Here is a 13,734-nt window from a genome sequence, read left to right as displayed (position 1 = left end):
TCAGAATGCTTTTGGAGGTTCAATAATGTCTCCCCTGGTCTCACTAGGAGCTTCTTCCCTATAAAACCACATATCAAGTCCAAAAAAATTTTTGATTATTATATAACAAAACCTAGATAAGAATGTTTATTAGCATTTCTATGTCATATCAATTTATGTTCATATCTATACCTGGATATAGATTAGAGAACTAAACTGTAAAATTTCAAAGTAACATAAAATGTGAACTACATGAAACTTTCCACTTCTGGATACTGTATTCATTCAGTAACAGTTAACAAAAATCTGCATTTCCTGCCTCCATTCATTTGAACTGGACATCCCCTATGCCTGGAATGTCTTTGTTCAGTTCTGCCTCACAAAATCCCTCACTTATTTATAAAACCCAACCCAATACCTTCTCTCTATAAGGTATTATTTCTGATCCCCTATCGTATTGTTCTCCTTGTATTTAACCAGTCCCTATTTATTCTGTACATATTTGTTCCTCATTAAGTAATAGATGTACATGTTGTCTCTACCAATATAATAATAGTTATTTGAGAGCAGAAATTGTTTCGTTTTCCATGTCACATCCCTAAAATTTAACTGTGTCTAGCACATAGTAGGTTTTTAAACATGCTTACAGATTTCTGTTGACTTTATTTAACTCCTCTACAATGAATTCTGGTCAGGTCCAGATATAGTTTTTACATGTTTCTCAACTTGACCTCTCTCCATTATAATACCATGTTTCTTACTTTTGTCTTCACTTCGTGTTAAAATAATAAAGAGGTTATTCCAACTAAAGAAACACTTGAAATGGCAAAAGATGAGAATTTCACCACCTCTTATAGACCCTTAAATTTCAAAAAAGTCACTTCCAAAGGGTGCAACATTCTCAATTTTTCTATCCCCTTCAACCCTTTAAAGGTACCATATTTCCTCATGAATAAGATAAACCCTTTTTTGAAAATATGGGGTCCAAAAACTGGGAGTTTCTTACACAGTAGATGTAGTTTTTTTTTTTTTACTTCCATTTCCTACTTTTTCAGCCTTGTCTTTGTACTCATTGTTTCGCATTTGTTACCGGTATATTAGGTTCCATATTGCAACATTCTACCCAGAACTCAGGAAAAGATTGTCATACAGTGCTGAATTCAGGTTCAAAGTGTTCTAGTTTTTCCATTCAAAGTGTATGGAGAAGGGCCGCTGGGTGGCGTAGTGGATAAAGCACCGGCCCTGGAGTCAGGAGTACCTGGGTTCAAATCCGGTCTCAGACACTTAATAATTACCTAGCTGTGTGGCCTTGGGCAAGCCACTTAACCCCATCTGCCTTGCAAAAACCTAAAAAAACAAGACAAAACAAAATGGATGGAGGACTTCCGGCCAAGTTGGCGGAGAGAAGACAGGCACAATTCTAAAGTCTCCTAATCTTACCCCATCTATCACATGAAACAAACCTCTTAAAAGAAATCCGACCCACAAAACCCAGAAAGAAAAGCCAGGAGAAAGAACATCCACCTCAGGATTTGTCTCCAGCAGAAGCAGCAGCCAAATTGGGGTGGGTGAGTCTGGGCTCAGAGGGAGGATCAGCCCCGGATCAACCAGATTAACAGCTGAATTGGAGCCCAATTCAGGCCCCGAGAGCTGGACCTGCTGGATCAGTAGTGGGGCTACACGGCAGGGGCTTGAGTCACTTAGGGAGCAGAGGTGCTGGTGTTGGTGCTGTCCCAGGGGAGCTTGCTGACAGGGCTGGGGGCAGAGTTCTGGAGCAGGAGAGCTGGGGACACCATCCCTAGGCTCCTATGGTCTGAGGAACTCAAGAGTTCCATTACAGCTCAGACTTCTTCCCAGAGTAAACAAATGCAAACTACTTCTGCCTCAGGCCCAGGTGTGTGAGCAGAAGAACCAGGCCAGATGAGGAATGACCTCAAGCCAGGGTAAAGCCCACCATTGATTGAAGGCAAAAGAATTCAATAGCTGCAACCCCTCCCTTCAAGCAAAGGGAGAAGGCCTCAATCAAGGTAACAGACACTCCAGAGAAAGCAACCAGCACCTCCTACTGCACAGCCAGAGGAACTGCACTCAGTGAGTAAAGCCTTTAGCGATCCCAAGCCCCTGGGAACCAGCCCCTCCCCAACTCAAAATGAAGAAGGGTCAGCAGAAAGGTGGATACATAGAAAAATTCTTGGAAGGGAAAGACCCTAACTCAGAAAGACCTGGAACATCTGAGGAGAATACAATCTGGTCTTCAGCACAGAAAGACTTCCATGAAGAAATAAGGAAGGAGTTTAAAAATCAACTGGAAAATTTGGGGGAGACAATTAATACCTTGCAACAAAAAAACAAAACCTTAGAAAGTACAATTGGACAAATACAAAAGGAGAATAAATCTCTCAGATCATCAATTGGACAATTACAAAATGAGAATAAATCTCTCATATCATCAATTGGACAAAAACAAAATGAGAATAATTCTCTCAGATCCTCAACTGGGCAAATGAAAAAAGAAAATAATTCTCTCAAAACTTCAATTGGTCAAATGGAAAGCTCTTTCAAAAGGAGAATTGACCAATCAGAAAAGGAGTTGCAAAAGGTTAATGAAGAAAACTCCTCCCCCCCAAAAAAAGAATGGAGTCTGCAGAATCTAATGACTCCATGAGACAGCAAGAGTCAGTTAAACAAAATCAAAAAATAGAAAAAATAGAAGAAAATGTAAAATGCCTCATCAACAAAACCACTGACCTTGAGAATACATAGAGGAGGGGCAACCTGAAAATTATAGGACTAGCTGAAAACACTGAAGAGAAAAAAAGCCTGGACTTAATATTACAGGATCTAGTGATCGAAAACTTCCCTGATATCATGGAATCGGGGCAAAGTAGTTACTGAAAGAGTATATCGATTCCCACCAGAAAAAGATCCTAAAATGAAAACACCAAGGAATGTTGTGGCCAAATTCCAGAACTATGAAATAAAAGAGAAAATCCTGCAAGCAGCCAGAAAGAAACAATTTAAATATCAAGGAGCCACAGTAAGGATCCCGCAGGACCTGGCTGCATCAACATTAAGGGATCAAAGGGCCTGGAATGAGTTATTTCAAAGAGCAAGGGAGCTTGGAATGCAGCAAAGAACATACTTTCCCAGCAAATCTGAACCTGCTCTTCCAGGGAAAAAGATGGACATTTAACGAAATGGAAGAATTCCAAAAATTTCTGATGAAAAGACCACACCTAAACAGAAAATCTGAACATGAAAGAGGCAGTTCAAAAGACACATGAAAAGGTAAAAAAAAAAACCAAAAACAAAAAAACAAGTGGGCCGTAAAAAGAAAAAAATGCTATTCAATAAGTTCAAACTGGCTATATCCCAGCATGGGGAAAAAGATTCTCATAAATCTTGAGAATTGTAACTCTAACAGAGAGAATATACCTGGCCAGAAATGATGGACATCCATGACCTATCCATGAGACTGCTATCAAAAGAGATGTAACTGGCTTTAACCCCACTTGGGAGAAAGACTCTAATAACTCATAGGAATTTTGACTCTATTCAACTGAATACACTGAACTAGAAGGGAAAGACACTCAGAATTTTCTATGACTTAGAATGATCTAAAAAACACTACCTCCTTAAAAAGGGGGACAGGAATGAGATGGGAGGAGGGAGGGGATTGAATGGGACAAATCTCATTACACTAAGAGGTACAAAAAACCTATGGTAATAGAGGGGAAGAAGGGAGCAGAGGAGAAACACCTGAACCTTCTTCTCATCAGACTTGGCTTAAAGTCAACCTATACATACTCAGTGAACTTATAAAACATCTAACCTTTCACATATTAAAAGGGGAAAAGGGGAGGGGGAGACAGAGAAAAGGAAGGGGAGTTGGGGAAAAAAGGGGAAATAACAAAAGGAAGGGAAGGGAAAAGGGAAAAAGGGAAAGGGGAAAGAAAGGGGAGGGTGTGGGGCAGCTAGGTCACACAGTGGATAAAGCATGAGCCCTGGAGTCAGAAGTACCTGGGTTCAAATCCAGTCTCAGACACTTAATAAATACCTAGCTGTGTGGTCTTGGACAAGCTACTTAACCCCATTTGCCTTGCAAAAAACTAGAAAAAACATACAAACAGTATTGTTTTTTATGTCTATGTTCTGTAACCATTTGGATCTTGTCTTTATAAAGGGTGTGAGGTGTCGGTCTAATCTAAGTTTCTTCAATACTAACTTCCAATTTTCCCAGCAACTTTTATCAAAGAGGGAGTTTTTATCCCAATGGCCAGACTCTTTGGGTTTATCAAACAGCAGATTACTATAATCATCTCCTGCTTTTACACCTAGTCTATTCCACTGGTCCAACACCTCACACACTTTACCAAGATAAGATCCAAATGGTTACAGGACATAGACATAAAAAATAATACTATAAGCAAATCAGAAGATCAAGGACTAGTCTACCTGTCAGATCTATGGAAAGGGGAACAGTTTATGACTAATGAAGAGTTGGAGAACATCACCAAAAACCAATTAGAAGATTTAGATTACATTAAATTAAAAAGCTTTTGCACAGATAAACCAATGTGACCAAGATCAAAAGAAATGTAGTAAATTGGGAAACAATCTTTACAACTAATGATTCTGACAAAGGACTCATTTCTAAAATATACAGAGAACTGAGTCATATTTTTAAAACAAAAAGCCATTCCTCATTTGCCAAATGGTCAAAGGATATGCAAAGGCAATTTACAGATGAAGAGATCAAAGTAATCCATAGCCATATGAAAAAATGCTCTAAATCATTAATTATTAGAGAAATGCAAATTAAAGCTTCTCTGAGGTAACACCTCACACCTCTCAGATTGGCCAGTATGACCAGGAAGGATAATGATCATTGTTGGAAGGGATGTGGGAAATGTGGGACACTATTACACTGTTGGTGGAGCTGTGAACTCATCCAACCCTTCTGGAGAACTATTTGGAACTATGCCAAAAGGGCAACAAAAATGTACATACCCTTTGACCCAGCAATACCCCTACTGAAGAGATGAGAGCAAAGGGAAAAAACATTACGTGTACAAAAATATTTATAGCGGCCCTGTTTGCGGTGGCAAAGAATTGGAAATCCAGCTAATGTCCTTCAATTGGGGAATGGCTTAGCAAACTGTGGTATATGTATGTCATGGAACACTACTGTTCTACTAGAAACCAGGAGGGACGGGATTTCGGGGAAACCTGGAGGGATTTGCATGAACTGATACTGAGTGAGATGAGCAAAACCAGAAAAACACTGTACACCCTAACAGCAACATGGGAGTGATGTTCAAGCTTGAAGGACCTGCTCATTCCATCAGTGCAACAATCGGGAACAATTTTGGACTGTCTGCAAAGGAGAGTACCATCTGTATCCAGGTAAGGAGCTGTGGAGTTTGAACAAAGTACAAGGACTATTCCCTTTAATTTAGGAAAAAAGGAGAGATAGCTTATTGTCTGATCTTGTTACCTCTTAGACTTCTCTTTAAGGATATGATTTCTCTTTCATCACACCCAATTTGGATCAAGGTACAACATGGAAACAAAGTAAAGACTGACAGAGTGCTTTATGTGGGGGGGTGGAAACAAGATTGGGGGAAAAATGTAAAACTCAAATAATATCTTTAATAAAAAATAAATTAAAATTAAAAAAACAAACAGAGGGAAGATAGCATGGAGGGCAATAAAGAATTAGTTATCATAACTTTGAATGTGAATGGGATGAACTCTCCCTTAAAACGTAAGCAAATAGCAGAGTGGATTAAAAATCAGAATCCTACAATATACTGCTTACAAGAAATTCATCTGAAGCAGAGAGATACATATAGAGGAAAGGTAAAAGGTTGGAGCAAAATGTATTTTGCTTCAGCTGAAGTGAAAAAAGCAGTGGTAGCAATCCTTATCTCAGACAAAGCAGCAGCAAAAATAGATAGCTTTAAAAGAGATAAGGAAGGAAACTTTATCCCCCTAAAAGGTATCATAAACAATAAAGTCATTTCAATACTGAATATATATGCACCCAGTGGGACAGCACCCATATTCATAGAGGAGAAGCTGAAAAAACTACAGGAAGACATAGACAGCAAAACTCTTCTAGTGGGAGACCTCAACCTCCCACTATCAGATCTAGATAAATCAATTCATAAAATAAACAAGAAAGAAGTTAAGGAGGTAAATAGATTGTTAGAAAATTAGATATGGTGGACTTATGGAGGAAACTGAATGGGGATAGAAAGGAATATACCTTTTTCTCTGCAGTACATGGAACTTATACAAAAATTGACCATGTACTAGGACATAAAAACCTAACGATCAACTGCAGAAAGGCAGAAATAGTGAATACATCTTTCTCAGATCACAATGCAATAAAAGTCATATGCAATATTGGGCCAAGGAGATATAGACCCAGAACAGGTTGGAAACTGAATAACCTCATTTTAAAACAATGAGTGGACCAAAAAACAAATTACAGAAAGAATTAACCATTTTATCCTAGATAATGATAATAATGAAACAACATACCAAAACTTATGGGATTCATTCAAAGCGACTCTCAGGGGATATATTATAGCTCTAAATGCTTATATGAATAAATTGGAGAAAGAGGAAATCAATGAACTAAATATGCAACTAGAAACAATAGAGAAAGAACAAATCAAAAATCCCCAATTAAATACCAAATTAGAAATTCTAAAAATTAAAGGAGAAATCAATAAAATCAAAAGCAAAAAAACTTGAATTAATAAATAAAACCAATAGTTGGTATTATGAAAAAACCAATAAAATTTATAAGCCTCTGGTCAATTTGATTAAAAAAGAGAAAGAAAACCAAATTGCTAGTATCATAAATGAAAAAGGTGAATTCATCACCAATGAGGGGGAAATGAAAGTGATAATTAGAAATTATTTTGCCCAACTTTATGCCAATAAATTTAATAATCTAAGTGAAATGGATGTATATATACAAAAATATAAGTTGCCCAGATTAAATGAAGAGATTTAATCCCTAAACAACCCTATCTCAGAAAAAGAAATTCAACAGGCAATCATTGAATTCCCTAAAAAAAAAATCTCCAGAGCTTGATGGATTCTCAAGCGAATTCTACCAAACATTTAACAAACAATTGATTCCAATTCTATATAAACTTTTTGAAAAAATAGGGAAAGACACAACTCTGCCTAACTCTTTCTATGAAACCAATATGGTTCTGTTACCTAAGCCAGGAAGAGTTAAAACACAGAAAGAAAATTATAGACCTATTTCTCTGATGAATATAGATGCAAAAATCTTAAACAAAATCTTAGCAAAACGATTACAACAAGTTATCACTAGGATAATACATTATGATCAAGTAGGATTTATTCCAGGAATGCAGGGTTGGTTCAATTTTAGGAAAACTGTTACTATACTCAATTATATCAACAACAAATCTATCAGAAATCATATGATCATATGAATAGATGCTGAAAAAGCTTTTGACAAAATACAGCATCCATTCCTATTAAAAACACTAGAGAGTGTAGTAATAAATGGACTGTTCCTTAAAATAATTAGCAGTATCTATCTGAAACCATCAACAAGCATTATATTCAATGGGGAGATGCTAGAGGCATTCCCAATAAGATTGGGGTGAAACAAGGATGTCCATTATCACCACTACTAATCAATATTGTATTAGAAATGTTAGCATTAGCAATTAGAGAAGAAAAAGAAATTGAAGGAATTAGAATTGGGAAGGAAGAAACAAAACTCTCACTCTTTGCAGATGACATGATGATCTACATAGAAAATCCCAAGAAATCCAAAAAACTACTGGAAACAATTAGCAATTTTAGCAAAGTTGCAGGTTATAAAATAAACCCTCATAAATCCTCGACTTTTCTATATATGTCTAGCAACAGCAGGAAGAGCTAGAAAGAGAATCCCATTCAAAGTAACTTCAGACAATATAAAATACTTGTAAGTCTATTTGCAAAGACAGACTCAGAATCTTTTTGAAAATAATTATAAAACACTTCTCACACAAATTAAATCAGATTTAAATAACTGGGTAAATATCAACTGCTCATGGATAGGTAGAGCTAATATAATAAAAATGACAATTCTACCAAAACTAAACTGTTTAGTGCCCTACCAATCAAAATTCTAAAAAATTGCTTTAATGAGTTAGAAAAAATTCTAAGTAAATTCATATGGAGAAATAAAAAGTCAAGAATTGCCAGGAGCTTAATGAAAAAAAATGCAATAGAAGGTGGCTTACCCCTACCTGATCTAAAATTATATTATAAAGTATCAGTCATCAAAACTGTTTGGTATTGGCTAAGAAATACAGTGATGGACCAGTGGAATAGACTAGGTGAAAAAGCAGGAGATTATTATAGTAATCTGCTGTTTGATAAACCCAAAGAATCCAGCCATTGGGATAAAAACTCCCTCTTTGATAAAAACTGCTGTGAAAATTGGAAGTTAGTATGGAAGAAACTTAGATTAGACCAACACCTCTCACCCTTTACCAAGATAAGATCCAAATGGTTACAGGACATAGACATAAAAAGAAAAAGCAAATCAGAAGATCAAGGACTAGCCTACCTGTCAGATCTATTAAAAGGGGAGCAGTTTATGACTACAGAAGAGTTGCAGAACATCACCAAAAACCAATTAGATGATTTACATTACATTAAATTAAAAAGCTTTTGCACAGATAAAACCAATGTAACCAAGATCAAAAGAAATGTAGTAAATTGGGAAACAATCTTTACAACTAATGATTCTAACAAAGGACTCATGTCTAAAATATACAGAGAACTGAGTCATATTTTTAAAACAAAGCCATTCCCCAATTGACAAATGGTGAAAGGATATGCAAAGGCAATTTACAGATGAGGAGATCAAAGCAATCCATAGCCATATAAAAAAATGCTCTAAATCATTAATTATTAGAGAAATGCAAATTAAAGCTTTTCTGAAGTACCACCTCACACTTCTCAGATTGGCCAATATGACCAGGAAGGATAATGATCATTGTTGGAAGGGTTGTGGGAAATCTGGGACACTACTACACTATTGGTAGAGCTGTGAACTCATCCAACCCTTGTGGAGAGCTATTTGGAACTATGACCAAAGGGCAACCCTTTGACCCAGTAATACCACTACTGGGTCTATACCCTGAAGAGATGATGAAAAAGGGTAAAAATATTACTTATACAAAAATATTTATAGCAGCCCTGTTTGTGGTGACAAAAAATTGGAAATCCAGTAAATGTCCTTCAACTGGGGAATGGCTTAGCAAACCGTGGTATATATATGTCATGGAACACTATTGTTCTATTAGAAACCAGGAGGGATGGGATTTCAGGGAAGCCTGGAGGGATTTGCATGAACTGATGCTGAGTGAGATGAGCAGAACCAGAAAAACACTGTACACCCTAACAGCAACATGGGAGTGATGTTCAACCATGAAGGACTTGCTCATTCCATCAGTGCAACAATGGGGAACAATATTGGGCTGTCTGCAAAGGAGAGTGTCATCTGTATCCAGATAAGGAGCTGTGGAATTTGAACAAAGGGCAAGGACTATTCCCTTTAATTTAGAAAAATAAAAAACAGGTATCTTATTGTCTGATCTTGTTACCTCTGAGATTTCACTTCTTTAAGGATATGATTTCACTCTCATCACACCCAATTTGGATCAAGGTACAACATGGAAACAAAGTAAAGACTGACAAGAGTGCTTTCCGTGGGGGGGGTGGGGAGAGAGAAGCAAGATTCGGGGGAAAATTGTAAAACTCAAATAATATCTTTAATAAAAATAAATTAAAATCAAAGTTTTTGCACAGATAAAACCAATGTAACCAAGATTAAAAGAAATGTAGTAAATTGGGAAACAATCTTTACAACTAAAGATTCTGAGAAAGGCCTCATTTGTAAAATATACAGAGAACTAAGTCATATTTTTAAAATAAAAAGCCATTCCCCAATTGACAAATGGTCAAAGGATATGCAAAGGCAATTTACAGATGAGGAGATCAAAGCAAAAGCAAAGATTCATAGCCATATGAAAAAATGCTCTAAATCATTAATTATTAGAAAAATGCAAATTAAAGCTTCTCTGAGGTACCACCTCACACCTCTCAGATTGGCCAATATGACCAGAAAGGATAATGATCATTGTTGGAAGGGTTGTGGGAAATGTGGGACACTATTACACTGTTGGTGGAGCTGTGAACTCATCCAACCATTCTGGAAAGCTATTTGGAACTATGCCCAAAGGGCAACGAAAATGTGCATACCCTTTGACCCAGCAATACTACTATTGGGTCTATACCCTGAAGAGATGATGAAAAAGGGTAAAAACATTATTTGTACAAAAGTATTTATAGCAGCCCTGTTTGTGGTGGCAAAGAATTGGAAATCAAGTAAATGTCCATAAATTGGGGAATGGCTTAGCAAAATGTGGGATATGTATGTCATGGAACACTATCGTTCTATTAGAAACCATGAGGGATGGGATTTCTGGGAAGCCTGGAGGGATTTGCATGAACTGATGCTGAGTAAGATGATCAGAACCAGAAAAACACTGTATAACCTAACAGCAACATGGGAGTGATGTTCAATCTTGAAGGACTTGCTCATTCCATCAATGCAACAATCGGGAGCAATTTTGGGCCGTCTGCAAAGGAGAGTGCCATCTGTCTCCAGATAAGGAGCTGTGGAGTTTGAACAAAGTTCAAGAACTATCCCATGCAATTTAGAAACACACAGATATCTTATTGTCTGATCTCTAAGGATATGATTTCTCTCTCATCACACCCAATTTGGAGCAAGGTACAACATAGAAACAAAGTAAAGACTGACAGATTGCTTTCCATTGGGGAGTGGGGGGAGGGAAGTAAGATTGGAGGAAAATTATAAAACTCAAATAATATCTTTAATAAAAATTAATTTAAAAAAAGGTGAATGGAAATTGTGCTCCTGAATATGAGTTTGGTCCTCCTCCAACAAAGAAAACAATCCAAGAATGGCCACAGAAAGAAGAAACCCTACTGAAACTGCCTTGGCAGAAGGCCATGATTTGCAAGTCCGCCAAACAGAGAGAGAATTGAAGCTATGCATTGAAGAACAAAGGGCCGTTGGAATTCCTTTGTCCACAAATATGGTTCAACATGAGGAAAGAAGAATTGTTGATGAAAAAGAAGTAATGGATTTCAAAGGAGGACATATTGATGCTTCAGGTTCATGAAACAGAATGGACTAAGCATGGGCATGCATTGCCCAAAAGATGCCTGAGAGTTAAGAACAGAAGTTCCTTGAATTCCATGATGAATAAAACTTTAGTTCAATAACTTTATGTAATAATTTTTTTTTAAATTCCGGGCACCAGGGTGGCTAAGTGGCACAATGGATAGAGCATCAGCCCTGGGATCTGGAGTACCTGAGTTCAAATCTGGTCTCAGACACTTAATTACCTAGCTGTGTGGCCTTGGGCAAGCCACTTAACCCCATTGCCTTGCAAAATAAATAACAGAATAACTAAATAACTAACTAAACAGATAAATAAATAAACAAAAAATAAATAAAGAAAAAAATAAATGAATGAATAAGTGAATAGGTAAATAAATAAATTTCAGGCCCCCAAAATTAAGGAGCATCTTAGATATGAGTGTCTTATACATAGGGAAATACAGTATGCATATGTGTGTGTCTGTGTGCGCATGTGTGTGTACATATATATATACTACTAGCATATAACTAGGGCATACTGGGGCACAACATTTAAGCAATGCATTTAAAAGGCAAAATTTCTAGGACACTACATCTAATACCAAGGAATGCCTACAGAGATAACTAAAAAAAAATGCTAAATACCTGAGTGATAAGTTGCTTAGATGTTAGATTATTGATCCAACGAGTATAGCGTTCAGTTGAGTTTGGAGGTTCTCTCTTTACTTGGCACCCTATGATCTAAATTTTAAATGAAATTAAACAAAAGAAAGTACATAGTTTATATAAATACATATATATATATATATATATACACACACATATTATATCATGTACAGATAGCAAATATTTTAAAATAAAATCAGATTAAAAACACATTCCTGGGTTTTCCAAAGTTTGTAGTATTTCTCTGCTTGATGCCAAAAAATAAAGAATGGTGCAGTTTCTGAGTTAATAATATACTGATTTATTAATAATTATGAATTGTACCACTATTGGGTCTATACCCTGAAGAGGTAGCCAAAAAAAGGGTAAAATCATCACTTTTACGAAAATATTCATAGCAGCCTTGTTTTGGTGGCAAAGAATTGGACATCACATTAATGTTTATCAACTGGTGAATGGCTGAACAAATTGTGGTATATGTACATTATGGAACACTACTGTTCCATTAGAAACCAGAAGGGATGGGAATTCAGAGAAGCCTGGTAGGATTTGCATGAACTATTGCTGAGCAAAATGAGCAGAACCAGAAGAACTTTGTATACCCTAACAGCAACATGGAAGTGATGATCAACCTTAATGGACTTGCTCAATCCATCAGTGCACCAAACAGGGACAATTTTAGTGTATCTGCAATGGAGAAGACCATCTGTATCCAAAGAAAGAATTGTGAGGTTTAAACAAAAACCATAGACTATTATCTTTATTTGAAATAAAAAAGATTTGGGGCAGCTAGGTGATACAGTGGATTGAGCACCAGCCCTGGAGTCAGGAGTACCTGAGTTCAAATTCGGCCTCAGACACTTCATAATTACCTAGCTGTGTGGCCTTGGGCAAGCCACTTAACCCCATTGCCTAGCAAAACATAAATAAATCTTATTATATAATTTTGCTATCTCTTATATTTTATTTTTTCTTTAAGGATATGATTTCTCTCTCAACACATTCACTTTTGATCAATGTATAGCATGGAAACAATGTAAAGACTATCAGACTGCCTTCTGGGGGGGGCAGTGAAAGGAAGTGAGATGGGGGAAAAAACTGCAAAATACAAAAAAAAATTTTTTTTACAAGGCAAATGGGGTTAAGTGTCTTGGCCTAACAGCTAGGTAATTATGAAGTATCTGAGGTCGAATTTGAACCCGGGTACTCCTGACTGCAGGGCTGGTGCTCTATTCACTGCGCCACCCAGCTGCACTTAAAAAATAATTTTAAAAAGGAAAAAATAATTATGAATTTTTATTTATTAATACATCATTCAAATGTATACATTTTCAATGGCTTCTTATTAATGTTGTACTCTTTTGCATGAAGTATGGGATTTGCCACTATACTTTCAAAATTCTAAGATTTTAAGTTTACTAAAAAAAAAATTAAGACTGCAACAGTCAATTTTTATCAGATCCTCAAATCAATTGCCCCCATCCCAACATATTAGTTACAAGATCAAATTACAGAACAAGTAGAATGTTTTCCAAAACTTAAAAGCTCTATGGTATTAGTGCTTATTATCCAAGGTGACAACTAATTAATATATACATGTGAGAAATGAAGGGATTATGAAGTCTTTACTGTAAAAAAAATGCTGTTACACATAAAGTTCATCCCTGATATTTTCAAATTAACAAATTTTATATGAAGTTGCAATTTTCTATTTCTCTTCCAAAAAATTTTCAATAATTTATCCCATGAATATCAAAAGAATGCAAAAAAATTTCAGTTCCAAGTACCACTGATAAAATAAAAAGCTGGCATATCTTCATGTTCAAAATATCTTTGTGAAG

The 13,734-nt window shown here is 36.3% G+C and overlaps 1 protein-coding gene across 6 annotated transcripts in view; it reads right to left on the bottom strand.

Annotated features, from left to right (window-relative positions):
* The window catches only part of B3GNTL1 (UDP-GlcNAc:betaGal beta-1,3-N-acetylglucosaminyltransferase like 1), a 211,678-nt gene that overhangs the window by 166,601 nt on the left and 31,343 nt on the right, over positions 1 to 13,734 (bottom strand). For 5 of the 6 annotated variants that reach the window (XR_012476024.1, XM_074225198.1, XM_074225199.1 and 2 more), the window contains exon 6: positions 11,873 to 11,968. The exons of the other annotated variant lie outside the window; for it this stretch is intronic. Coding sequence is in view for 4 of the 5 variants with exons in the window: in XM_074225198.1 (XP_074081299.1) it covers positions 11,873 to 11,968 (96 nt within the window). In the remaining variant the exon portion in view is untranslated. The remainder of the gene's footprint in view (positions 1 to 11,872; positions 11,969 to 13,734) is intronic. 6 annotated transcript variants of the gene reach the window in all.

Source organism: Macrotis lagotis, chromosome 2 (genome assembly GCF_037893015.1).
Source record: "Macrotis lagotis isolate mMagLag1 chromosome 2, bilby.v1.9.chrom.fasta, whole genome shotgun sequence".
NCBI lineage: Eukaryota > Metazoa > Chordata > Mammalia > Peramelemorphia > Peramelidae > Macrotis > Macrotis lagotis.
The sequence above is the reverse complement of the archived record's forward strand: the minus strand, read 5'-3'. Positions and strand labels throughout refer to the sequence as shown.